This window comes from Orycteropus afer, unplaced genomic scaffold (assembly GCF_000298275.1).
Source record: "Orycteropus afer afer isolate SDZICR_OR568_19922 unplaced genomic scaffold, OryAfe1.0 scaffold00090, whole genome shotgun sequence".
NCBI lineage: Eukaryota > Metazoa > Chordata > Mammalia > Tubulidentata > Orycteropodidae > Orycteropus > Orycteropus afer.
The window spans coordinates 8079540-8106646 of record NW_006921677.1 but is presented as its reverse complement, the minus strand read 5'-3'; the positions used below and the strand labels follow the sequence as shown (position 1 = coordinate 8106646).

Sequence of the window (27107 nt, the reverse complement as noted above, 5' to 3'; positions counted from 1 at the left end):
TATAATGCTTGGTAAAGCAGAGGGTCTGAAAAAAGGGAAGATCCCCAACAAGATGGATTGACACAGTGGCTGCTCAAGCATAGCAGCAACTGTGAGGACGGTACAGGACCAATGTTTCATTCAGCCCTACACAGGGCTGCTATAAGTCAGAAGCAACTCGACAACATCAAACAACATTTTCTTTGTGCAGATGTTTTGAATGAATGATACATGGATATAAGTTAATGTGATTATAGTCAATATACTGCTAAAAATCATTATAAATATAATTATAAATATATATTATAAAAAACATTATAACTGCTAAAATTAACCAAAACAGAAGTTAGCTTTAATTTTATTTCAAAGGGAATGACATAAAAAGGATTTGTCTACTTAGACACTTCCTAGTTGATTTAACAGTTTTAAAATGACATTTCATTTTTGTTATAAACAAAAGAAACTTTTCCATAGTAAATAAACACAATCTCCTCATCTCTTCTACACTGTCAACTTCTTACTAAACTCAGTTTCACAATCACCACCTTCTTTGTTTTAAGCCAATGATAACCCCAAATGGCTTCAATGAATACCAGACACTTAATCAATCATTTATTCTCCATAGGTTTTAATTTGAAACAGGTGCAAACATGTAAATTGTCTGTAAACAAAACGCTTTTCTTAACATCTTACCTTGTAACTACTGGGAACTTGTGGTTGCATTACTATGAATCATAAAAATCCTAGAGATTTTGATAGCAAAACAATGGGTTGGTTTGTGTCACGTTTTTTAAAAAAAAAATCAAATCATTTTCTTACCATGTTCTTCAACATGTTCAATGCATAACTTCACAAATTTTGGTACTGTGCCATTCTCTCTCTGACACAGATTAGCAAGATTGGATCCAAATACTTGATCTGAAAGAGATTTAATTTTTAAAACAAACCACCCTGCCAAAATTCAGTTCACAAAATGGCTAAATCAATGCAATTCTTTTACCATGACTTTCACCTTGTATCATTTGCACTCTGCCTACTTTCTTTAATTTCACTTTATACAAATTCTTTACTAAGCTCTGTGAATACCATGACTAATTAATTCATGTCTGAGAGCCTTTGTATTTTCTATTCTTTTTGCAAAAAAGCATTCTTCCTGCAAATTTGGCTCCTCCTCATCACTCCTGGTTTCAGCTGAATGTCACTTCCTTAGGAAAACCTTCTGGTAAGTCTAGCTAACTCAATTCTAGTCACACTCTTACTTTATTATCATCTTAGTTTCTTCATAGTAATCATCATTATCTTAAATTATCTTGTCTACTCATTTATTGCATCTGTCTCCCACTTGAACATACTTTTCATGAGGGCCGGAACCTTGTAATTCTTGAACAACAATTGGTATTTATCATACCTAAGATTATAACTAGCACTTAGCAAATGCTCAAATACTTTAAAAACTATTAAATCAAGCATGTGCATGCCCTATGTGCCAACACTTGATTTCACAAAATATATTCCAAAGGCAGTTCTATTAATCTTTCTAACATAAAAGTTCTGAAATTTCACAATAGGGCTAAATATTCAGGAAAACAAACATAATATTTGATGTGCTGTATAAAACCATACAGTGACAGGCTAGATTTCTCAATGAAAAGGCCAGGGAATAGGTTAGTTAGTTTGTGTTCATTTATTTTATCAGGCTTTTTAATTTTCTTAAAAGGTTCTAACCTCAATTGATAAATTCATATGTTTTATTTAGAAGTAACTGTTTATCCATAACTCTTAAGTTTGCTAATTTCAATCATCCAATTAGGTAAACTCTGTCTAGACATCTTTTAAATAACTTTCTAAAGACATTCATTTGTGTATTTTAATTTGTTGTTGTTGTTGTTGTTATGTGCCGTCGAGTCGGCCCGGACTCATAGCGACCCCTCCTTGGGTTTCCGAGGCAGTATCACTACGGAAGTAGGATTGCCCAACCTTTTTTTTAATTTAGATGATTTAAAAACAGATGTTCTGATGACAAACCTATCTTTATTAGAAACTTCATAATCAGAGACAAATACGACATTTACATTATATGTCACCTTAGCATAAATACCTCTATTTTGTTTTCAGTCATATATTACAAAACTTTACCTGAGGAATTTACACTTATGCCTGTAAGAGCTACAGGTATATGAGATTTTACAGAATTCTTTCTTACTTAAGAAAAAATACCATTAGCACATTTTGGTACTTATAAATAAAATAAAAATTTATATAATTAGAAAAAAAATCTCATATTCATTTAAAAATTACCTTAAATGAGAATCGAAGGCAAACTATCAGGAATCAAACAGGTTTGGTGATTTTTTTTCATCTCTCTCTCTCTACTTTCTCAGTAGATATCAGTTACTAGTTGCTGTGGAGCCAATTTTTACTCATGACAGCCCTGTGGGTGTCAGAGTAGAACTGTGCTCCACAGGGCTTCCAATGGCTGACTGTGTGGAAGAAGATCAAAAGGACTTTCTTCTGAGGTACCTCTAGATGGCCAGCACCTCTGGGTATACTTGAACCCAGAACTTTTCAGTCAGCAGCAGAGTGTAGTAACTGTTTGGAGACTACTTAGTGATGGTTTATTAAAAATTTCTAATTTCTTTGGACCTGTGCATCTCAAAGCTAAAACTCTTCACTGTCATGACGTCTAAAAATCACTACTGTCCTATCAGTGTAGCTTCTCTTCTCTGGTACAGGTTTTCTAAGAACTTAGTTTGGTATTTATGTCTATTCAGTGCTTCAGTCAAAATAAGCATTTCATGCACATAAAAAAATACAAGTTCAATTACACAAATACATTTTCATCAACTAAGAACTTTATGAGTAAGGAATAAGAATATTTTTACTGATCGGAAATTTTTCAGTTTTTAATTTGAAAGTTCTTATTTCTTTCTGATTTTGGCCCAAGTTCATTACTGTAAATATCACGTTTCCTGTTGTTGTTATGTGCCATCAAGTCAACTCAAAGCAACCCCTTGAGTTTCCAAGGCAGTATCACTACGGAAGTAGATTGCCCAACCTTCCTTCCAAGGAGTGGCTGGTGGATTTGAACCAGCAGCCTTCTGGTTAGCGGTCAAGAGTCTTAGGCAGTATGCTACCAGAGCTTTCCCACACCTACTTACCTTTAATATAACCTTTTTCACGAACAGCTTGCAAAGTGGGTCGTCGTGTAAGAAACTTTTTTAAGTTTTTCTTGGTTTTTTTCTGTTCTGAAGAATCTATGCTAGATATTTTCATGGCTAAAGACAGACAGACAGACATTAAGCATTTTTATAAAGTAGAAACTTTCTGGATAACAAAGTTTTTCCACCTTGTACTTAAAACACATTCATCTCATATATAAAAACCACAGTTATCATTTCAGTTTTTCTAACTACTTTAATATGGTTTGAGAGTAACATACAAAGAACTGAACTAATGCAGACCTAATGTCAAAGTTATAAAAAACAAAACATTTCATCACTAAAAACTGACTCAAAACTGCCTTCTTTGGTATATGTACCAAGATATCCCTAAGTTATGCTAATTTATACTAGCTATTTCACAAATTATGCTACTTATCTTTCACTTTTGGAAAGTAAAATGACGTTAAAAAAAAATCCCTATCCTTATTGAAATAGGAGTCTGGCTATATATATATATATAATCATCTCTATTTTGAGCTAAGTCATCATAATTACTTTTACTGTGTGCTAAGAATGAGACAGGAGTTCTGGTAGCATAGTGCCTAAGGCACTTGACTGCTAACCAGAAGGCTGGCAGTCCAACCACTCCTCAGAAGGAAGGTTGGGCAATTTACTTCCATAGTGATACTGCCTCGACAACCCAAGGAGGGGTCGCTATGAGTTGGGGCCAACTCAATGACACACAACAACAATAAGAATGAGACATTCTGGAAAATATGTAGCCCCTTCCTGAACTGACAGAATTTTAATCACAAAGGTAGAGTGACTTTAGTACTGAACTTATTTTTTGGTTATAATTCAAAAAATCCAAAGAGTACTCTTCTTGAAAATAACTATATTTAGGAGAGTTATGGGCATAAATATATTAATAAAGAATAAAAAAATCATATTTTCATGGCTTACATTGTTACATAGTGACCAGGTCAGTAACAGCCCTAAACATTAGTAGAATGTGGGAGAAAAAAAGCGTACCTGATTTTCTAATTATTCATTAATTTGAGGGCCAAAAAACTACCAGAGTTAAATGTGAATTTGTTAAAAATAGATTTATCAATGTGAAATCCCAGTTTATGACCTCTTTAAACATTTAAACAAGTGTTGCATTAGAGAATGCTATTCTTAAATTTGCTGGCTCTAGCTATAATCTTTTATGAGTAAATGACATGGAAGTACACATGCGTACTGAGGCACACGCGCAGACATATCCCTATTCTACAGATGGCTGTCTCCCATTCAGTAAAGGACGATGGTAGATGGACCACAACTTTTGACTTCTTAAAGCACTGGATTCTATGTAGAATCTTAAGCATTAACTACATATTTGTAAGTCAAAGTTCAATTCACTGAAAGGCCTCAAGAGGAAAGCATTAGGATAAATTTTTTTTCCTCCTGAAGTATCACAATATCTTAAACTTTAAATGATACATTAGGATGCATACCATGAGGCTCAAAAATAACAATGAGTTAAGAAGAGAGAGTTCTGAAACACTGAGACTGCAACTTCAGAGTTACTCAAAATTTTGTTTATAACACTGGAGACTACACTGTAAATATGCTTTTACATATTTAACATCTCTGAAAAGGTAAGAGAACAAGTTCACTCAAACAATTAGCAAAATAAGAAAGAACAACTTACAACGAAGTTTTTTAGGGTCCTTATGGTCCTTTTCTTTATCATGCTTTTCTATTCCCGGTGAATCTGGGATTTCGTCTTCAAGTGCTTCATCAGTTTCTACTGTCTGTAAGTTAGATATTTCAGAAACCCATATTACTTCTAGTATTACTTTAGTTGTAACAGCATAGTTCTCAGTATGATCAGTAACTGGTTGCATGATTTAGATATTTAATACATCTTTAAAAATGTTTTCCCTAGGTGGCACACAACTTCTGAATTCCAAAAAGAAAATATGGCTAATAATTCCCATTGTGATGGGTTTACACTGATAATGAAGCTGTCTTGCCTCATTCTGACCAACTGCACCTGTGTAACAGTAACAGTTATATGGTCAAGCAACAACCTATGATAATAGAACATAATGAAGATACATTCTGTGACAACAGAGTGAGATAAAGCTAACTAGCTCAACTACCCAATGGTGCATGAATTTGGCACACTGACAATCCTTTAAAATTATATTTTGTGCTAACAGTTAAGCATTACTCACAAATGTTAAGAATTGAAAGAGATTCAAGAGCTCCTCTACAGTCTAACCTGTTACTTTTACAGGTTAAAAAGTGTACTGAATTCTCAAAGCTAAAAAACTTTAGTTTTGCCTTTTACACTGATGTATTTATTTTACCAGGAATTTATACCTATGTATAGCATAAGGGGTAGCTCTAGTTTCTTCTTGGATATCCAACTGTTCCGGCACCATTTACTGAAAAGCCTATTCTTCCTTACTCTTCAGCAGTGTGAGGTCTGCTATGAAGTGCCTACTATATGTGGGTCTATTTCTAGGTTCCTTACTCCACGGGTCCATGCTCTATCCTTGCACAGATACCACACTGTCTTAATCACTATAGCTTTATAAAGTCTTGACATATGAGAGATCAAATCTCTCCACTTTCCTCTTCAAGAGGTCTTGGATATATATACTTAGCCTTTTGCATTTCAGTATGAATTTTAGAATACGTTGCCAAGTTCCACCAGAAAATCTATTGGGATTCTAAATCAGATCCAAAAACTTCAAATATATAAATCATTGGGAGGAAAATGATACTTTCATTCAATCTTTTAATCCATGAACATGACCTGTTTCTCATTTAACTGTATTTTCTTCAAGGTCTTTCAATAAAGTTTTGTAATGTTCCCTGAAGAGGTCTTGCACATATCTTGCTATATTTGTTATATTTTTGATACCATGTAAATGGTATATTTTAATATTTCAATCTGCTATAGTGCCTTTCCTTCACTTGGTTTATTCCTTTTGAACCTTTAGTCTTCAATTAAAAAAAATAAAACAACTCTCTTCAAGGCCTTCTCTGACCCTTCCACTAGGTTAGCCCCAACTTACTGGGCGTTTTACTTGTTGGACATCTTCTATCATCCCAACACTCACAACATTTTATTATATTAACTGCTCAGTTATCTGTCTTCAGTTCTCTTCTATCTTCATCTGTAAGTGCCATACAAAGGTGTAGCAGCATCTGGTTGCATACTGCTACATCCCCCATGCATAAGGCACTAACATATTAATAAATGTAGGCAAGATTCATGCTAACTTTGAAGGGACAGTAAACAGATGACTGTGATTAGAGCTAAAGTCCATCCTGGATCAAATATTGGAAAAGGTAGATTGGGCTCAGGTTGTTGAATTTTACTAGTCATAGAAGATTCCTGAGCAGGACATAAAATTGAAGGAATATAAAATGGACATTACATTTCACATAGCAATGTTATTAGGAATGGACGGGTGGAGGCTCAGATTAAATAAGGAAAAATATTTAGGAATTTACTCTTGATATAAATATACTGTCCATGGTTTCAGAAATAAATGGCAAGGAAGGGACAGGATTCAGAAATATCATATAATATTATATACTGCAAACAAAGAATTTATATATAGCTTGGTGATTAATTTGCTAGAAGAATTTGTAAAGAAGAGAAAGAGTCAAAGAATACTCAGATTCCACATCTAGGTGTTTTGAACTAAGCAAACCACGTTGTTGTTGTTAGGTGCCACTGAGTCGGCTCCGACTCATAGCGACCCTATTACAACAGAACAAAACACTGCCCGGTCCTAAGGCAGACTCACAATCCTTGCTATACCTGAGTCTACTGCTGCAGCCACTGTGTCAATCTATCTCACTGAAAAGCCTTCTCTTTAAAAAGAAACTTGGAGAAAACCAAGTCCAACCTCTCTAGTTTATAAGTGGAAAAAATTGAGGCTCACAGAGAAAGCACATTTTGGTACAACCTTTATTAATGAAGAGGCATCATCTATAAAATCTCTAAAAGACATCTCAATTTCTACAAAGCCAGTGATTTGTAAAAGAAAGCCAATATATTTTTTGTTTCCATTTAGTTTAAAACCATAAGCAAAACCAAACCTATGGCCATTGAGTTGATTCTGACTCATAACGACTGTATAGAATTACCCCATAGGGTTTTCAAGGCTGTAAATCTTTACAGAAGCAGACTGTTACATCTTTCTCCTGCAGTCGCTGGTGGGTTCTAACAGGCAACCTTTCAGATAGCAGCCAAGTGCTTAACCACCGTGCCACTAGGGCTCCTATAAAACTATAACACACTCCCATAAATATGATGGTTCATCTCTATCACTGTCATGTTCCCCAGAAGCCATGTTCCCTTATGAAAAGGGGTAAGAATGCAGAGCCTAAAAAAAGTACAGCCAATTTATTACTGTTCTTACTAACAGAGCTTCAGAACTTGGATGTGAGGTTCTTTCTGACTGCTGTCATATAAAGAAGTTACCAGAAGTTACGAAGGAATGAGACACTTCTTGGGGGAAGGTGTGTGTGGGGGTGTCAACTGGAAGGAAGAAGTGCTAGTGAAGAGACTACAGTTTCATTCACTTAACAATTTTGCCTAGAGTGTGTTTCCACCAATAGTATTATTTTCAACTCATTCAGTCATAGAATAAATACTATGTGCCAGGCACATTTTCACTGCTCCACTTTACTGAACTATTTCTTTGTGGATCAATGTCTAATGTTAAAATTATTTCAAATCCATTATAGCACACGTTATATAAATGAGAATGTTCAAATATTCACCAGCCCCTGAGATATGCTAAACTGACCATTATCTTTACCAAACCAAAACCAAACCAAACTCACTGCCGTCAAGTTGTTTCTGACTCATAGAGACCCCTCCCTGAGTTCCTGAGGTGGTATCTCTACAGAAGTAGGTTGCCCAGTCCTTCTGAGGAGTGCCTGGTGGGTTTGAACCACCAACCTTCTGGTTAGCAGTCAAATGCCTTAGGCACTATACCACCAGAGCTCCCTTATCTTTATGACCTCTCACAAAATATATACGAAAAACACTTATTTTCACGTATAAATTGGAATCTAATAATATGTGATACGGAATTAGAAAGCCAAAAAGCTCTGAAGTAAAAATTTTACCTAAGTCAAACACATACCTGATTATTGATAGTACTACTAAGAACTGTAAACCAATCATTAATAACAGTATCATTATCAGACTGAATTAGTAGTTCTGTTCCTTGACGGGTTTTCAGCTTTAGAGAAAAGGAGGAGAAAAAGAGAGTATAGTTAGTATTTTTAACAAAATAAATAAATACATTTAATTCAAAGTTTACAGAACCACCAGTAGAAGATCAGATGCCATGTATTACATTAACAGTATGAAAGGCTAAGTAGTACAGCTACGGAGTACCTTTCATTTTTAGCATAAAGTTGTACAAGTTATTTTACATACTATGAAGTTGTGTCTCATAATCCATGCTCAATGGAAATCTAATAATTTAAGATTCCAAACTCTAATATACAAATGCCATAAAACCTGCTAGGATCTAGTACATTCATTTAAAAATAAGCTCAAATATCAAAGCCATACATTTTTCATTGAAATGAAACATAATTCATTTGAAAAGAAATAAAATGTATGATATTTTTATATAGACCTGACAAGCTTTTTTTTTTTTCCTTCTCTCCCTTTGGCTAAAAAATATAGAAAAAGAATTTATTGAAGGTTATGCCTTCATTGTTTCTTATTTAATAGGCAAGTATAACGGCTTAGTACAAAGGAAGGCCAATAAATATCACACACTTTTGGACAGGAAAATAAGCAAATAATCAAATCATGAAGTAAAAATACTATGTATTGTTCTCTATAAAAGTAATAACAATTTACGTATAATCTCTTTAGTTCAAAGTTTCTTACACTTGACTGAAGAACTCTGAGGTAGTAGTAAAAAGCTTTCCTTCCATTTTCTTGTTTATTATTGTTGGATTTCTTTTTCTCCTAGAGAACCATACAGCAATGCTTCCCAAATGACATTCTGAGAGACATACTTCTACTCAAACCAAACCACAAAAACCAAACCCACTGCCACGGAGTCGATTCCGACTTATAGTGACCCTCTAGGATGCAGAACTGCCTCATAAGGTTTCCAAAGCTGTACATCTTTACAGAAGTAGACTGTCTCATCTTTCTCCTAGAGAATGGCTAGTGAGTTTCAACCAGCAACCTTTTGGTAAGCAGCTGAACACCTTAACCACTATGCCACCAGAGCTCATACTACTCAAACACAGTTCTCTAAATAATGTTTAAATAAGTATTCCTCAAAATAAATAAAACAAGAACAGTTATATGACATTAAGTTGGGAAATACTAACTTGAAGAAAGTTATACTAGTCCCTCTCCTTCAAAGCTTCTCAGGGCTTTGATATTCCAGAGGGAATTGTACTTTTTTGAGAGAGGAATAAAATATATACTATTTTCCAAATTTACTTGACCATGGAACCCTTTTCATTCTGGAAACACCTACTGAAATTGCAAGGCTAGTGCCTGGGGTCTTAAAATATTACAAGCAGCCATTCAAGGCACAATTGGTTTCTATTTGCCTGAAGCAACAAAGAAAGAAGGTTCTCAGGAGTAGAAGGAAGGTAAGGAATGTGTGGCTAATTGCTTCCATGAACACCTGCCTCCTTTGCCATGAAACTAGAAGAACTGGACAGTGCCCAGCTACCATTTCTGAATACTTTGATCAAAGATTCTAAAGAAGATAATATGCAGAACAAATTCCAAATTCTCATGGACTCTAGACTTTCTATAGCCAAAGGGTCTGGATGAACCCCTGAAACTATTATCCTGAGATAACCTTTAAAACTTAAACCAAAATATCTTCTGAAGTCTTCTTAAAATCAAGCAATACTTTACCTTAACTAGTAAAAATTTCTCCCTTGAGCATTATTTGCTTTTGTAAGAATTATCAGATGGAATCAAATTGTCAACAGTAACTTGAAATGTTAGATAGGAACTTGGGGCAGTGAGTTTATGTTAATGGAAGAGGAGCAACTCAGGAAAGTGAAAGCAGTTGCACAACTCAAAGAATATAATCAATATCACTAAAAGGTACATGTAAAAACTCCTGAACTAGTATACACACAACATTAATCATTTTTTTTAAATAATAAATTTTCATGCATTCCTTTCTATTAGTGGGTCAAGTCAGTCAACCAATACTGAACTGCACATTAGATACTCTGTTAGAGGCTGTTACTCAAAGAAAAGGGAAAATACAGCCTCTAGTTTAAATTTTTTAATTTTAATGAAGTAGTCAGAGGATAGCTTACAAATGATGATAATCCAAGACAGACTGAAATAAATCTTATTTTAAAAGCATAAACCAAGAAAAACCATCATTGTTGAGGTGACACTTGACATGGGTCTTGAAAGATAGGTAACATTTGAAAAGCAGGGATTGGCATTGCTCAAGGCAAAACAATAAACAGAAGTACAAATCATGTAAGTAAGAAAACTTGGATTCTGTTTGGAAAATAGCAAATTAATCCAATCTACCTAGACAACAAGATAGGAAAGGACTGAGACATGAGCCCAGAAAGATAGGCTGGGACCGGGAAACACTGTTTGCAAAGACAGCAGCATTGATTCCTCTATCTCCATATGCAGGAGCTCTGGTGGCCTAGTGCCTCAGGCATTTGACCGCTAACCAGAGGGCTGGCGGTTCAAACCCACCAGCCACTCCTCAGAAGAAAGATTGGGCAATCTGCTTTCCATAGTGATACCATCTGGGAAACCCAAGGAAGGGTCACTATGAGTCAGATCCGACTCCGTGGCAGTGAGTTGTTTTTTCGTTTTTAAATCTCTTTATGCACAACCCCCTGCAATATGACTTTGCTGCTTCTCCATCAGCACAGGGACTTTAGTTCCTCATCCCTCTGAATACCAGGCTGGACTTCTGACTTGTAGAATACAACAGAATACAGGGAGAGTGATGTGGGACTTCCAAATCTAGGCCTAAAGAAGCCTTGCAGCAAGCGCTACTGAAGAAGAAGAAGAAAGTAAGAGGTTTCACACTTCCCAATCTCAAAACCTACTACTGTACAGCCACAGTAGTCAGAATAGACTGGTTTTGGTGCAACAATAGACATACAGAACAAACTCACCCACTGCCATTGAGTCAATTCTGACTCATAGCAACCCACTGGGTTTCCAAGGCTGTCAATTTTATGGAAGTAGACTGCCTCATTTTCCTCCTGTGGAGCAGTTGGTGGGTTTGAACTGCCAGCCTTCTGGTTAGCAACCAAATGCGTTACCCACTATGCCACCAGAACTCCAACATACAGACCAGTGAAGAGAATTGAGAGTCCAGAAATAGATCCATCCATCTGTGGACAGTTGATCCTTCACAAAGGGCCAAAATCCATTAAATGAGGAAGAGACCGTCTCTTTAACAAATGATGCTGGCAAAAATTGGATATCCATTTGCAGAAAAATAAAACAATATCCATATCTCACACCAAACACCAAAACCAGTCTATTCTGACTACTGTGGCTGTACAGTAGTAGGTTTTGAGATTGGGAAGTGTGAAACCTCTTACTTTCTTCTTCTTCTTCAGTAGCGCTTGCTGCAAGGCTTCTTTAGGCCTAGATTTGGAAGTCCCACATCACTCTCCCTGTATTCTGTTGTATTCTACAAGTCAGAAGTCCAGCCTGGTATTCAGAGGGATGAGGAACTAAAGTCCCTGTGCTGATGGAGAAGCAGCAAAGTCATATTGCAGGGGGTTGTGCATAAAGAGATTTAAAAACGAAAAAACAACTCACTGCCACGGAGTCGGATCTGACTCATAGTGACCCTTCCTTGGGTTTCCCAGATGGTATCACTATGGAAAGCAGATTGCCCAATCTTTCTTCTGAGGAGTGGCTGGTGGGTTTGAACCGCCAGCCCTCTGGTTAGCGGTCAAATGCCTGAGGCACTAGGCCACCAGAGCTCCTGCATACAGAGATAGAGGAATCAATGCTGCTGTCTTTGCAAACAGTGTTTCCTGATCCCAGCCTATCTTTCTGGGCTCATGTCTCAGTCCTTTTCTATTTTGTTGTCTAGGTAGATTGGATTAATTGCTATTTTCCAAACAGAATAGAGACTGGTAAAACCCCTGAGACTATGGCCCCGGGTTACCCTTCAGGCCTGGAACTGGACTCACTCCCATGGGTTAGCGCTCAGCTAATCAATAGACAGGACTACAAGCTAAATATCAACCCTAGGGAGATGTACTCCTTAGAACAGTTAACCCCAAGAAATTGGAAGGGAAGCATTTGTGTAGGGGAAAAACTAAACATACAGGAATGCATAGGTAAGGACACAGGGAAGGAGTAACCACAGGGAAGTGGTAGGAAGAGAACTGTTCCACTGTGGGGACTGTAGTCGGTGCCGTGAAACAAAATGTGTATGAACTGTTGAATGTAAAAATAAGAAGCCTTGCAGGTTCTACTCTTAATCTCTTGGACACTAACATAGCCACATGAAGAAGGCTGGGACAGCCTCCGTGAATAAGAGATCTTATGGAGAAAGAAGTCTCACCAATAGTGGTACCAATACCAGACATATGAATGAGGCTGTTTTAGACCAATCAAGCCACTAGAACATTGAATCATCATGAATGATCAAGGTGAAAGCACTGGAAGACCCATCCAGGTCAGCAGATAAAACTGAGCAAACATTATTGCGGTTATGCTAAACTGCTAAGTTTTACGGTTGTGCATTATATAATAAATAACTGAAACAGGGTCATTATATTACTATTGTTGTGTTGTTGTTGTGATGTGGAAGGCTTTAAATGACAAAATGGAAAGTCTTTAATGTTTTGTGGAGGGAGGGTTAAGGTATTCTTAAACATCCATAGAGAAGGGGAAACATGTCCTTTCTGCTGTTGCTGGGGAAATGCACAATTTGTAAAACAAAGGTCTGTAACACACAGTCTGAGTTACAGTAATTTATGCAAAGGAGTATCTGATTTTTACACCAAGCTTTTTTTCTTAAATCACAATAAAAATGTTGCCTTAAGTGGTCACAATGAAAGACTATTTCCAAATAATTCAAAAACATAGAATATCCAATTACTACAGTCAAGAAATATGAGTTATCCTTAGAAACAAAATATTACCTCAAAAACATTCTTTTTGCTGGATTTATCCTTTGATGCCATCTCAATTGTTGCCCCCTTGAGGTCCACTGTGAACTCTGGTTTAGACTGATTACTCCCAAACTTCATTTTGGGAAAAAAAAGAAAAACGTCCATGTGATATTCATATTCATATCATATTCAATCTCCATACTTGCATTCAAAAAAGAATCAACACCAATTTCTTATTATTAACAATAAATCAAATAGAATATTAGCTCAGATTCTTCTCTTTCTATATTATAAAATAACAACTCTCATTTTACGATTGAAAAAATGTCTAAAGAATATGAATGTGCAGGTTACAGAAAAAGAAATTAAATGGCTGAACTTCCATCATAACAACACAAAAATAAAAACAACACAAAAAACCCACACTGAAATAATTTCTCACCCAACAGAATGGCAAACAAATCAAAACAAACGTGTGATGAAAAAACTATGTTGGTGAGTTACGAAGTAATAGGCACTCTCATATAATGTGTACAGGAGGAAGGAGATTGGCAATACTGTATTTGCAAATTTGCAAACACATGTATCCTTTGACTCAGCAGTTCTATTTTCTTGGAATTTATCCTATACTACATATGGCTATGTGAAATGGCATGTTCAAAAAGGCAAGACAATATTCTTATATATGTATGAATAAACCCAAAAAAAAACAAACTCATTGCCGTTCAGTCAATTCTGACTCATAGTGACCCCTCCTTGGGGTTTCTGAGGCAGTATCACTAAGGAATTAGATTGCCCCATCTTCGTTCCAAAGAGTGGCTAGTGGGTTTGAATTGCCGGCCTTCTGGTTAGCAGTCAAGTGCCTTAAGCACTACACTACCAGAGCTGCCATATCTATGAATAATATCTGGTAAATATCAAGTGACTTCCATCTAATAAACATTTCTCCACTCGAGTCTATGCTTTCAACTTACCTTCTTACAGACTATTTTGTCAGCAACTAATCATAACTTGTGAAAACATAAAACAGTAATCCCAAGCTCTTTTACCCAGGCTTTGTCAGAAATTATAATAAAAGTCTGATGCCATAAAGCACCAGCAATTTAATGAGGAACTGTGAAAAGAATGGGAAGATAGTTGCCATGGGTGGTTTGGGATGAAAAAGCAGTTAACTAGCTAATATATTTTGTTAAATAGATAAGGAATAAGGAAGTCTAGCAAAGAGCAGAAAATTTATGTTAAATTTACACTTACTTTGCATCTTACCATCATTAATTTAAATTTCTGCTTAAGTCTTGTTAACTAAGAATAGCAAATAGTGGTCCTATATTATTGAAAGGTTTGGCGGCTTCAAGACCTCCAAGGGCTGTTGAATTGTAATCTTGAATTCATAAAGATTTGTTGTAGGAAATTTCATTTGCTAAAATATTTATCATGTAAAAGTGTTCATTTCAAGTCAAATCATGTTTATCATTAGAAATGGATTCTACCCACCAACCTATGATAACTTATTCACTAACTGTAAGGTCAACAACTCTACTCTTCACACTTAATAAGTGGTACAACTTCACTTGTTATCTCTGTGCCTTTTATACTTCATCATTTCAGCTGGCTGTGTGGGCTTAAAGAATGAACTCATTATAACAAACATAACAAAATTTAGGAATCATACGGACTTTATTAGTGGAATGGAAACAAAATTTAGGGTATCATATGGAATTTATTAGTAGACTCATAATAAAAACCACAATAAAAAGTTTTAACTGCATTCTACAAAGTCTACCTTTTTAAGTACACTTAGTCATTCAAAAGACATACATGATTACGATTTTATTAACCATAATGCTGTAATGGGTATCGATAATTTCCTGAACATAAATATCAAGTTATAAAATGTAAATTTATCTATTTAACAAAACGACAAAAATTAATTTGTTACATGCTCTGTAGATGGTTAACTATAACCTAAGGGACAAATAAGATAGAGGAACCAACTAGAAGTACAACGACCTGACATGGAATGTCAGAAAAATCTATTCAGTCTGGTTGGCAAAATTTCTTGTTTACTATTTATTCTTTTTCAAAATCTACTCCCACTTTTCTCTATTGAAATCACCCCCCCCCAATGTATTCATGGCAAAGAAAACAGAATTACTGTGGCAAGAGACATGCAACAAGAACACATACAGTGACAGCTGAAACAGGATCAGATTTTACATATGCGACAGCAGGCCGGCGACTGACAGAATTTTTCCAAGAAGAAAGCAGCGAAAGCAAGAGCTCAGAGACTGAGCCCTGTTGGCAAAATGACTTGATGGAAAAAGGGAAGAAAATGATGATGTCATAACAGTGCAAAATGGCAAAGTGACACATAAGAGAAAAACATAATGGAACTCGATAGGACAAAAACAATTCTATAAGCAGACATACAACACAGGCAAAGCTAAACTTTCAAATATTTTTGCAAAGTCCTAAAATTTATCTTAAAATATTTTCTGTCTTAAGTTGTTATATAAACTCATATATTTTACTTTTAAGATGAAATGCTTTATAACAGTTTACACTGAACAGAAAACTACAGAAAGAAGTCTAGTCCAGGCTTCCACCACCTACTCAACCCCTTCTCAGAAATCCCTGGTCTTCTTGCTCATGACCTGTGGGACAATGTCCTCTGATCTCGCTTTCCAAGTCTTTTATCAGGAGAGGCCCTATCCTCTAGCTTGCCTTCTGGACCAAAGGGAATTCTGTCTTCTAGGGGACATTTAGAATGCATGGAGACATTTTTAGTTGTTACACTAGAGGGGCAGGGGTGCTACTGGCATCTGCTGGACATCCTACAATGCACAGAACAGCTCTCCACACCATTACATGGCCCCCAAAAGTGACTATATTTAGAGATTTGAAAACAAGTATAAACAAATTTTTGAATACCAGCAGGTATTTGTGGGGTGATTTTTAAAACACTGAAGAAATGTGATGAATGATATCTGAGAGGGGACATAGCGTATGTCAAGTAGTGTAGCTGTTCACTTGCTGGTCTCTCCACTACAATGTAAACTTTGAAGACAGGGGCCATGTTATTTACCTTATTATTCATAAACAATACCCCCTATAATATACATCTTATATAAACTATAAACCCTCAGAGGCTTAACACAATGCCCAGAACACTGCAGGCTTGTATGTTTGTTGAACAAACAAAATGAAAACAACTTAAGGAGAAAGCAAGTATACATTTCTATTACTGATAAAACAATCTAGCGGACAGCATCTAGAAGGTATCAATTCTAAAAGAAAAGGACAAGCTCAGTAGATTTTTGGATGGTATATCATCTACGTAGAATTTATCTTACAGAGCTGCATGCAACACACATGCATTTCACTTATTCAATTTCAACTATACATGCTCAGCAAAAACTAAAAACAAAGCATGACTGATTTGAAAAAAAAAAATTCAAATGTGAATGATTCTGTTCAGCATTCTATCCATGAGTATACGCCCTAAAAAGAATATGTGATTCCATCTGTTACTTCTTCAAGTAGATCTCAGTTTATTTTCATGAACTAAATGTGATTCTAATGTTTAAAGAAACATACTTCTCTTATAATATGGCCCATTAACATAAACCATCCAATCTCAACTAAAAGAAAAGCAATCTCTTCCAACACCAGAGAAAAAAAGTCAGCTCTGCTAGAAGTGAGCTTCTAACATAAATGTTCCTAAAGAATATTCAAAGGCAATTTTCACTGTAGATAATTTTTGTCTTTTGGACCAGTTATCAGACTTAGAATCTTAACTTCAGGTAAAATATAATTCCACTGAATATATTTTCCCTACAATAAATCTAATTGATGATATGGCACAGAAACAATTCTTTTAAATCCCTTGTGAACAACTCTAATTACTAACAAATGGAGAATCCTGCATCTAACAGCAAATTCTGGTATTTACGAATATACAATAATATACACCAAAATACACTGTACATGTTCTTTACCTTTTAATCATATAATCTTACTTGCTTCTACATAGGCTATTTAAGCTAGTTTTCATTTCCTTGTTAACATGGGAATGGGAAAAGCAAGACAGTCTGAGGTTTTTAAATTTGCCATAAAATAAAAATCAAGAATTGAAATGCATAATAAGCATTTTACCACATCCTACATCTGCTTTGTCTTTTTAGAGACTATAAAACATAGTGTGACTGAATTTCATCTCACTATGTCAATCTGAAAGGACAGAATATAAAAATAACAGTAAACTTTCATTTAAGTGCAAAAAATGCACATAGTGAATCCCTAAATTTAAAAAAAAATCATTAAGAATTCTACAAGTTCAAAGGTTGGCTCAGTAAATTTTAAAATATGTTTCAACTACTGAAACATTGTAATACACGTCAACTGATTAACAGAAACATCTCATGTCCTTTGTCAGGATTAGTTTTAATTACCAGTTCTGAATTATATAAGGTCTTCAAGAGTGAAAACTTTAAATAAAATGCAACTATTCTGTACTAATGACTGCATGTGGGGCTATTCATTGAACACCTTCAATTTTTTAAAAAACTTTTTTCTTTTTATCACATACAAACCTGTCTACCTAAACCATAGCCCACTTAGTACACTGCTCTACCGACTTGCTTTATTTATACAAACCACAACCTTTAATCTTTAAACACCATGAATTATATAAATGGCCATTATTTAGCTTTCTACAGGTACTGTTTCACTACTAATCTCTAATTTCTTCTCCATTTCTTTTCTTTCCTTCATTTAATTTCAAATAAAACTTGAGCCATAAGTAGGAAGGAAGAAATAATTACACTGTCTTCTAGAAAAGCATTAACATAAAAACATTTAACATTTAAACATTTAACATTTTCCCTCTGGGGAAAAAGGAGAAAGTCATAATAGCAATTTACTTTAGAGTAAGTTGAACAAATTTTCAATTCTTTTAATTTGGAAAGCATTTCAGAAGTCATTTCCATTGTACTGACTGAACCAAGAGCAGATCAAAGGATTAGTGAAGCAAAACAGAAGAAAAGTCCCAGGATGTTCACACTCATGCTCAATTCGTGTGGATTTTTAGGTTAACATTTGAAGACTAATAAGCTCATTGGCATTTCTGGTTCTGAACAATGCTACGTGGCTGCATTACAAATGTAGATTACTAAAATTTGGCTGCATGTTATAAATGGATTTCTCTTTCATCTAACATATGGTCCATAAGTCCTATTAAATTTTTTAAGGCCTATTAATTTTAAAGAAACTTAGTAATTCTAAGAAAATACTGGTTAAGATAGGATATAAAGCAGATCCAATATTTAGATTAATTTCATTTTAAATATTCTTTAAGTCATTACCACTTCAGCCTTAATTACCACACAATTCTAGAAATGTACAAAACATGAACTCCAGAGACAAAGTACCCAAGTTCTAAAGCTAGATTTGACATTTAATAGCTGTTGAGACCTTGAGGAACTTAATTGTTTCATACCTCATTTTTTCACCTATAAAAGGAAGGAATGATACACAGTGCCGTGCCTATTCCAGAGATGTTCATCATTATAGACATAATAATCTTCTGCACTTGAAACAATGCTGATACATATCATATATTCAAAAAATATTAGTTATTATGGTATGTCCCAAATTATAATTTTTAGAATTGGTAATACAAATGACTGAGGAATAATGATAGTAAATACGCAACACAAAAATGTTTCAAAATTAGTTCTTCTAATAACTGGCCAATATTACACATAGACATAGACACCTGAATCACTGATTAGTATCCAAGGGGTGAGATCACAATTCAAGGTGGGCTTGCCACATTATTGCTTGTTTTCTGACTAAATACCTGAAATAGCAAAGTCATAAACACAGTAAAGCATCAACATCTTGCTACTGAATCAAGAAGGGTATTTATTCTTTGAGGCCCAAGTACTAGGCCCCAAATTCCAGTGCAGTTGATAAAACAAAATTTATTCATTATAATAACACAATTAATTAGGCTTCTCTAATTAATCCTCTTCCTCTTATAGCTCAAAATGCATCTTTAAGAAAATTTCATTTATACACCAGTTCTATAGTTAGTAGACCTTTGGAAATTACTTTCTGAAATTCAAGTACAATCATATTCAAATAATTTAAATGCTTAAAGCCTCCAAAAAGAAATACTTACCCAACTTGTGCTACTTCCTTGAGTTTTGGTAAAAAGTAAAGATGAACCCTGCAACACTGCCCAAGAAGACAACCAGTTCTTTCTGTAATTATAAAGATGACTAATTAAAGCCACACTACCCAGTTCTTCCAATTACATTTTAAAATTTAGAACATACTTAGCTATTATCGGTGCTAAACACAATTGATAGTCATTAACTGACATGTTAATTGGTTTTGTTGGGGATATAATGCTAATGGAAATAATCATTTTATGGTCCCCAACTGGCCATAAGGGCCCCCAAACAAACAGAATTACAGAGATAAGCTCTCAGAATAGCTATGAATGATATATCTAAACATGATCACATGAGACTAATTCAACAGTGATCAAGGACACTAATTTATTTTAGACTAACACAAACTGAACACTTTATTTTGGCAAGAGTTATTATTCATGATTAAAAATTAGACCAACATGCTAACCTCACCAAATTCCTTATAGATAGAGACTGTTTTATATTTTTTTGGTTTTCTCCTCCCTTCCTAATTGGACTGCACTAAGTAGCCAGTAGATATTAGGAACATTATAAACATGCTTTAACTGAACTGTTTTTTTCCCTAGATCTTGATATTTGGAAGTTTTTCTTTTCAGTGCTCTGAAATAGCTTTACAAATACTGTAATTATCTGTTCCTTAAATTATTCCTTGGTAGGATTATTCACTTTTAAAACTAGGTCTTTATTTTTCTCTTTCATCCTTTTGGGGATACGTAGTGCAAACAGGAGGAACCCTGGTGGCACAATGGCTAAGCACTTAGCTGCTAACCGAAAGGTAGAGTTCAAACCCACTCAGGGGTTCTGTATTAGAAAAGACCTGGCGATCAGTTCCCAAAAAGATTTCAACCTAGGAAACCCTACAGGGGCAGTTCTACTCTGTCCTATAAGGTTGTTCTGAGTTGGAATTGACTCAATGGCACACAACAACAACAACAGGGCAAACAGTTCTTTGTCACACTCTTTATTTTTATTGTTGTTTTTTTCTGTGACTCTCTTTTGGAATACTTTTGGTAATGTATGTTTTTCTAAGAAAATAATTCATCATTTTCAAATTTATTCACATAGAGTTGAGCAAAATAGTCTTTTTAAAAAATTATGGTAAAATATATAACAAAATTTGCTGTTTTAACCATTTTTTTAAGTGTACAATTAAGTGGCATTAATAATATTCAAAATGTTGTACAACCATTACCATCACCTATTTCCAAATTTTTTTTTTAAATCACCCAAGCAGAAACTCATTTCCCTCCTGCCCTACTCCCTGGTAACCTCTAATTTACTTTCTGTCTCTGAATTTGCCTATTCTAGATATTTCATATAAGTAGATCATCTAGTATTTTTCCTTTTGTGACTAGTTTATTTCACTTAGCATAATGTCTTCAATGTTGTAGTGTGTATCAGAACTTCATTCCTTCTTATGACTGAATTATATTTCATCGTATATTTATACCATTTTTTGTTTATCCATTCATCTGTTGACTGACACCTGAGTTGTTGCACCCTTTGGCTGTTGTGAATAATACTTCTATGAGATCTGACACATAAGTATCTGTTTGAGTCCCTATTTTCAATTCTTTTGGATATATACCTGTTGTTGTTGTTGTTATGTGCCGTCGAGTCGGCCCCAACTTATAGCGACCCCTCCTTGGGTTGCCGAGGCAGTATCACTATGGAAGTAGATTGCCCAACCTTCCTTCCGAGGAGTGGCTGGTGGGTTTGAACCTCCAGCCTTCTGGTTAGCAGTCAAGTGCCTTAGGCACTATGCTACCAGAGCTCCTGGATATATACCTAGGAGTGGAAATATTAGGTCGTATGATAATTTTATGGTTAAGGTCTTGAGGAATCACCAAAGTGTTTTTCCACAGTAGCTATACCATTTTACATTTCCACCAACAATGGCTGCAGGTTCCAATTACTCTACATCCTCACCAACACCATCACAGCAGGTGTGAAGTGGTGGTTTTTATCTGTATTTTCCTAATGACTGATATTCCTGCGCACCTGTTCCTGTGCTTGTTAGCTATTTGTATATCTACTTTGGAGAAATGCAGAATAATCTTTTAATTTCCTGTATAACAGTGGTTCTCAAACTTCTTGACTTGGGAACTCCTATAAATTAAAAAATTATCAAATAGTCCAAAGACCTTCTGTTTACATAGACAGAAAAACAGATACATACAGATGTTTACTGTGAAAAATTAAAAAACTGTTACATGTTAACATGAATAACATTCTTTCAGGAAAAAAAAATCCACATTTTGTAATACAAAAAGAAGTTTCAAAAGAAGAGTGGCATTGTTTTACATTTTTTTCAAATCTCCAATCTGTGACTTAATTGAAGACAACTAGAACACTATCAAAAAGACACTGCACATGACCTACAAATTCCACTTTTGTAAAAATTTCTCCTATAGGCATATCTGCAAAGTGAATTACGCAACATGGTAAGTGTAACATTATAACAGCAAAAAATTTCAAACATCTTAAATGTCTACCAATAGGGAATGGGTTAAATCAACCATAATATAATCATACAGTATGGAACAATGTAGTAGTCAAAAAGAACATGGCAGCTTTAAACATAATGGAACCATCCATCCAACATAAACTGTTGAAACAATGTGTTTAAAACTATAATCTAGGTACATACAAACACATACATATATATACTATCTCTGCAAGAAAGCACTAGAACTCATGAGACTTAATAAATAGTTGCCTCTTACGCTAAATAATGTAGAATCCGCAAAACACCACATAACAGGGATGAACTTGGAGGACATTATGCTGAGTGAAATAAGTCAATCACAAAAGGACAAATGTTGTATTAGTCCGTTATTGTAAAAGTTAAGGAAAGGTTTATCTATTGAAGGAAATTTTCTTTGTTGGTTACCAGGGGTAGGAGGGGAGGGGAGGGACTGTTGTTAGATAGATAGAGATAGATATTGATTTGGGTGAAGAGAAGGGCAATGTACCAAATGTGAGTGACCAATATGGCAGCATTGAGGATGAGAAAGACATAGAGAGGTACATGGGAAATACAGACAACAAATATGAACCCTTTTGCATATACAGTACTGAGTTCTCAGTGAAGGCAAACATGGGTATATGGATGGATAGATAGGTGGACAGGCTAAACGATTAGGTGTGTCTATGAAATAGGGAGTGTATCCAAGATCATATATAGGGTTGGCAGACAATGGTCCTATAAGTTTATGTGAATGATCAGAATCCCCAGGTGTATAGTAGAGCTGACAAAGGGCAAGGTTGTGGTTACTGCTTGGTCACAGCCAGCTACCCAGAGCCACCGAGTAGTTGATCCTGTGGGCTTGAGACCATAGTCACAGGGGACATCAAGCTCAATTGGCATAACATACTATACAAAACAATGTTCCACCTCCTACTTTGGCGAGTAGCGACTGGGATCTTAAAAGCTAGCAAGATGCCATCTAGATGCAACGATGGGTCTCTCCTCATCAAGAGCAAAGAAGAAAGAAGAAAACCAAAATTAATGGAAACAATCAGTCCTCGCGACTGGTACACCATCCGATCTGCAACCTATACAACTATGAGACCAGAAGAACTAGATGGTGCCCGGCTACCACTGTCATCTACTTGGAAGGGATGTAGGAGATCCTGGATAGAGAGGGAGAACAATGTGGAACAAAACTCAAAATCATTTGGAGGGGGGGAAAAAAAAAAAAAGATGGTTGGGACCAGGTTTGCTGGTCCAATAGAGCCTGGTGGAACCACTGAGACTATGGCCCTTAGCTGCCCTTCAGGTCTGGAATCGAACCCACTCCTGTGGTTTCTAGCCAAACAAAGTACAGGCATGTGAGTTAAACATTTACACACGCCCTGGAGAGAACAATCATGGGAGAAAGAGCTGCTTATGCACAGGGAGACAGCTCAGGGGACAGGAGAGTATGGAGGGATGGACACTGGGAAGTGGTAACTATGGGGAGGAAGTAGGAGGGGAGCTGTTGCATTGTGGTAAACTGTGGTCAATGACATGAGACAAAGTATATGTGAACTGCTGTATAGAAAGTGAATTTGCTCTGTAAATCTTCACCCAAGTCACAATAAATTTAAAAAAAAAAATCTCAAAAAAGAAAAAATAATAATAGTTGCCTCTGGGAGAGGAACTGATGGATGGGCAACTGATTTTTCAGTAAAAACTTTATGTACCTTTATTTTTTTTCCATGTGCATTTATTATCTATCCCTCCCCCCCAAAAAAAGGAATAAAATGATTTTAAAAGAAAGTTAAGGCTTCCTCAGAATCCTCTGCCTTTACACTGAATTTAATATTATTTTTTTAAAAAATATCAAGACAAAAGAGAATTTTAAGATACTTCATGACAATGTGACATACCTTATATCAGAAAATATGATTAGAAATTCTCATGAATTCTTTGTTTCTACTAGAACATAATTACATTAATAATTTATTTTAATCAGATGAAACATAACATTAATGGTTGGTGTACTTACCGAACTTTTTTCCCATTTTCAGTAATTTTTGTTACATTTAATAATCCATATTTCTCTTGACCCTATGAAACAGAACAGTACTGTTTATATACCATTCATATAGACAGTGAGGTCTAAGTTCTTATATATGATTGAAACAAAATGATCTGGTACTCTAAAAATTAGCTTAAAAGAAAAGATTAGTCAGTATGTAATATAATCAGTTCGAGAGTCCATTAAGAATATAACTTCCTAGTAATTCTGTAAAGTTATATTCAGTAATTTTATAATTAATCACTTCCTCTTCTCCTTATGTAATAGCCATCAGGTATTTTGCTAACACATTAGATTTCCATATGAATGCTACAAAGCAGCATTGGAGAATTATCTGTGTTCCTGTTCAAAATGATTGATACAATGTGATAAAGAACTGCAAAAAATAAATGAACATTATTTACTTTGCTGTTATTTTACAATGATAGACAGTAGTGTGGACATGACTTAATATACTAATCTACTGTGTCAGAACAGGAGCTCTGGCAGCATAGTGCCTAAGGCACTTGACTGGCAACCAGAAGGCTGGAAGTTCAAACCCACCAGCCACTCCTCGGAAGGAAGTTTGGGCAATCTACTTCTGTAGTGATACCGCCTCAGAAACCCAAGGAGGGGTCGCTATGAGTGGGGTCTGACTCGATGTCACATAACAACAACAAGTAAAACAAATGTAGAATCTGTATTTAATGAATTACTCAAAGGTAACTGGTATTATATATAGAACTGGCCTTACTGTGGCATGGAAAACTTGGTATGTGTTTCCTTAATTATATTATGAATGGTGAGTTATGCTCTAGACAAACTGGATTGATTAGTCAGCTGATGTCAAAAAAAAAAGTAATACAAGCTTTATCATCAAACCTTATGAAGGTGAAAGCCAATGTATTAGAGTAAATGTTATCTTAAAATTCTTCCAGACTGAACTAAAGAAGCATTTCATCATTGGTTTTAGTTTCCTATATCCAAATATATTTAATCAAAATGAGTCAGTGCCTAAAAGTAAGCACCAACATTAGTAAGCACTGTATGAACATGACACACAGTAAAATTTACTTCAACTGAAACACATAAACACACAAATAGAAACACAAATCCTCAATTCAGAATTTCTCTACTTAACTGATTGCTCAGCTAGTTCCTTCAATGCATTTTAGAAAAAATAAATCTTTGTCTTATATGCAATATAAACATAACATTTAATATTTTTTCAGTAATATCTAAAAGGTAATGTATGGAAGTTTTTCCTCGTCTGATAAAAACCTGCAGTTATAGACAAAGCTGACAAATTCTAGTGTTCATTCATATTTTTGGTGTACTGGGAAGTTGAGGAATACCTACATGAAGTTTTACTATAATTTATTCATAAAGCACAGGTTAGATCTCAGATACATGCAAGTCTGATACTTGTCGTAAGTGCTCTCTGGTGCCTCTATAACAATTACACAGATGTAAGTATGTGTTGTTGTTATGTGCTGTCGAGTTGGACCCGACTCATAGCGACCCCTCCTTGGGTTTCTGAGGTGATATCACTACAGAAGTAGATTGCCCAATCTTCCTTCCGAGGAGTATAGGATAATTAAGAACATTCTCAATTCACTAACCCTTTCATAAGCAGAGGGAATCTTTCAATGATGGGGGAACTAAGTAAAACATTAACCTCAGTAGGTAGGCATTGGTTATCTGTGCTAGGAAGCACAACAATTAGAAGGGCAGAGAGGTGGGAATCAACTGCATTTAAAATAGCAAAGCTGGAATTTTGCAGAGTAAAGAAGAGGTGGCAGGAAATACAGATGTTGAATCAGGAAGACAAATGGATGGGGTTAGCAGTAATGACAGATAGGCCAGGGATAATAGGAAGACTGAGTCAATGAATAACCTGAAACTGGTACAAACTGTGCATGTGTATGTATCATTCATGAAGAGAGTCCAGAACTTTCACCAAATCCTCACAAGGATCAAGACCCAAGTACCAATGCTTTAAGTATTAAGTACTCTAACTTGAACATTTAAGAACAAAATTTGCCACAAATTTCGGTACAAACCAAAACCAAACCAAACCAAACTCACTGCCGTTGAGTCAATCCCAACTCAAAGCGACCCCTCCTTAGGTTTCCCAGGCAGTATCTCTAGGGAAGTAAGTAGCCCAGTCTTCCTTCTGAGAAATGGCTGGTGGGTTTGCACCACCAGCCTTTTGGTCAGCAGTCAAATGCCTTAGGCACTACACCACCACAGGGAACAATTATCATACAATGTGTTGAGTGCTATGAAAAGGTATGTATATTTTAACTATAGGTAACCTAACTCAACCAGGTAGGAGAAGAACCTAATTCAACCTGGGAGTAAGAAAGGGGAATCAGAGAAAGCTTCCCGGAGAAGGTGACACCTGAGCTAAGTAGTATAAGTTTGATGTAAAAAAGGCGAGTAGGAAAAGAAATATAGGCAGTATAAAAGCATCAAAACCAGTGAGAACGTGTTCTATCTGAGACATTATAAGCTCTTTTAAATTAAAATATTGGGTGAAGTGCAAAAATGCCAAGAAATGAATAGAGATCCAAACACTTATAGACAGCTGATCTTCAACAAATCGGCAACGTACATTAAATGGGGAAGAGACAGACAAAAATCAGCTGTTTATTTATAGAAAAATGACAGGACCATACTTCACAACATACATAAAAACTAACTCAAAATGGATCAAAGACCTAAATATAAAACCCAAAACTAGGTTTTCATGGAAGAAAAAATAAGGACAATGCTAGGGGTCCTAAACATAGGAGAAAAAGAATACCAAACATAAGTAAACATGCAGAAAACTAGATAAATGAGACTGCCTAAAATTAAATACTTATGCTCATCAAAAGAGTTCTCCAAAAGAGTAAAAACAGAACCTATAGAGGAGAAGAGGCAATGACAAAGCAGAGTAGCAGCCAGGCATCTAGGTGAGGGGAGGAAGGGACCTAGGCCTCACCTCCACCAGCCAGGAAAGCGGGAGAAAAAGAAGCCAGAGGTGGTAACAGAGCAGAGCAGCAGCCAAGCATCCAGGTAAGGGGAGGAAGGGACCCAGGCCTCACCTC

The 27107-nt window shown here is 35.6% G+C and overlaps 1 protein-coding gene across 1 annotated transcript in view; it reads right to left on the bottom strand.

The window, feature by feature from the left end:
• ARHGAP12 (Rho GTPase activating protein 12) overlaps positions 1-27107 on the bottom strand; it is a 129746-nt gene that overhangs the window by 2773 nt on the left and 99866 nt on the right. Inside the window, exons 7-13 of the mRNA XM_007942463.2 lie at positions 24001-24062; positions 19471-19552; positions 13317-13418; positions 8306-8404; positions 4837-4939; positions 3138-3254; positions 799-897 (exon numbers count right to left, since the gene is read on the bottom strand). Of these exons, the coding sequence (XP_007940654.1) occupies positions 799-897; positions 3138-3254; positions 4837-4939; positions 8306-8404; positions 13317-13418; positions 19471-19552; positions 24001-24062 (664 nt within the window). The remainder of the gene's footprint in view (positions 1-798; positions 898-3137; positions 3255-4836; positions 4940-8305; positions 8405-13316; positions 13419-19470; positions 19553-24000; positions 24063-27107) is intronic.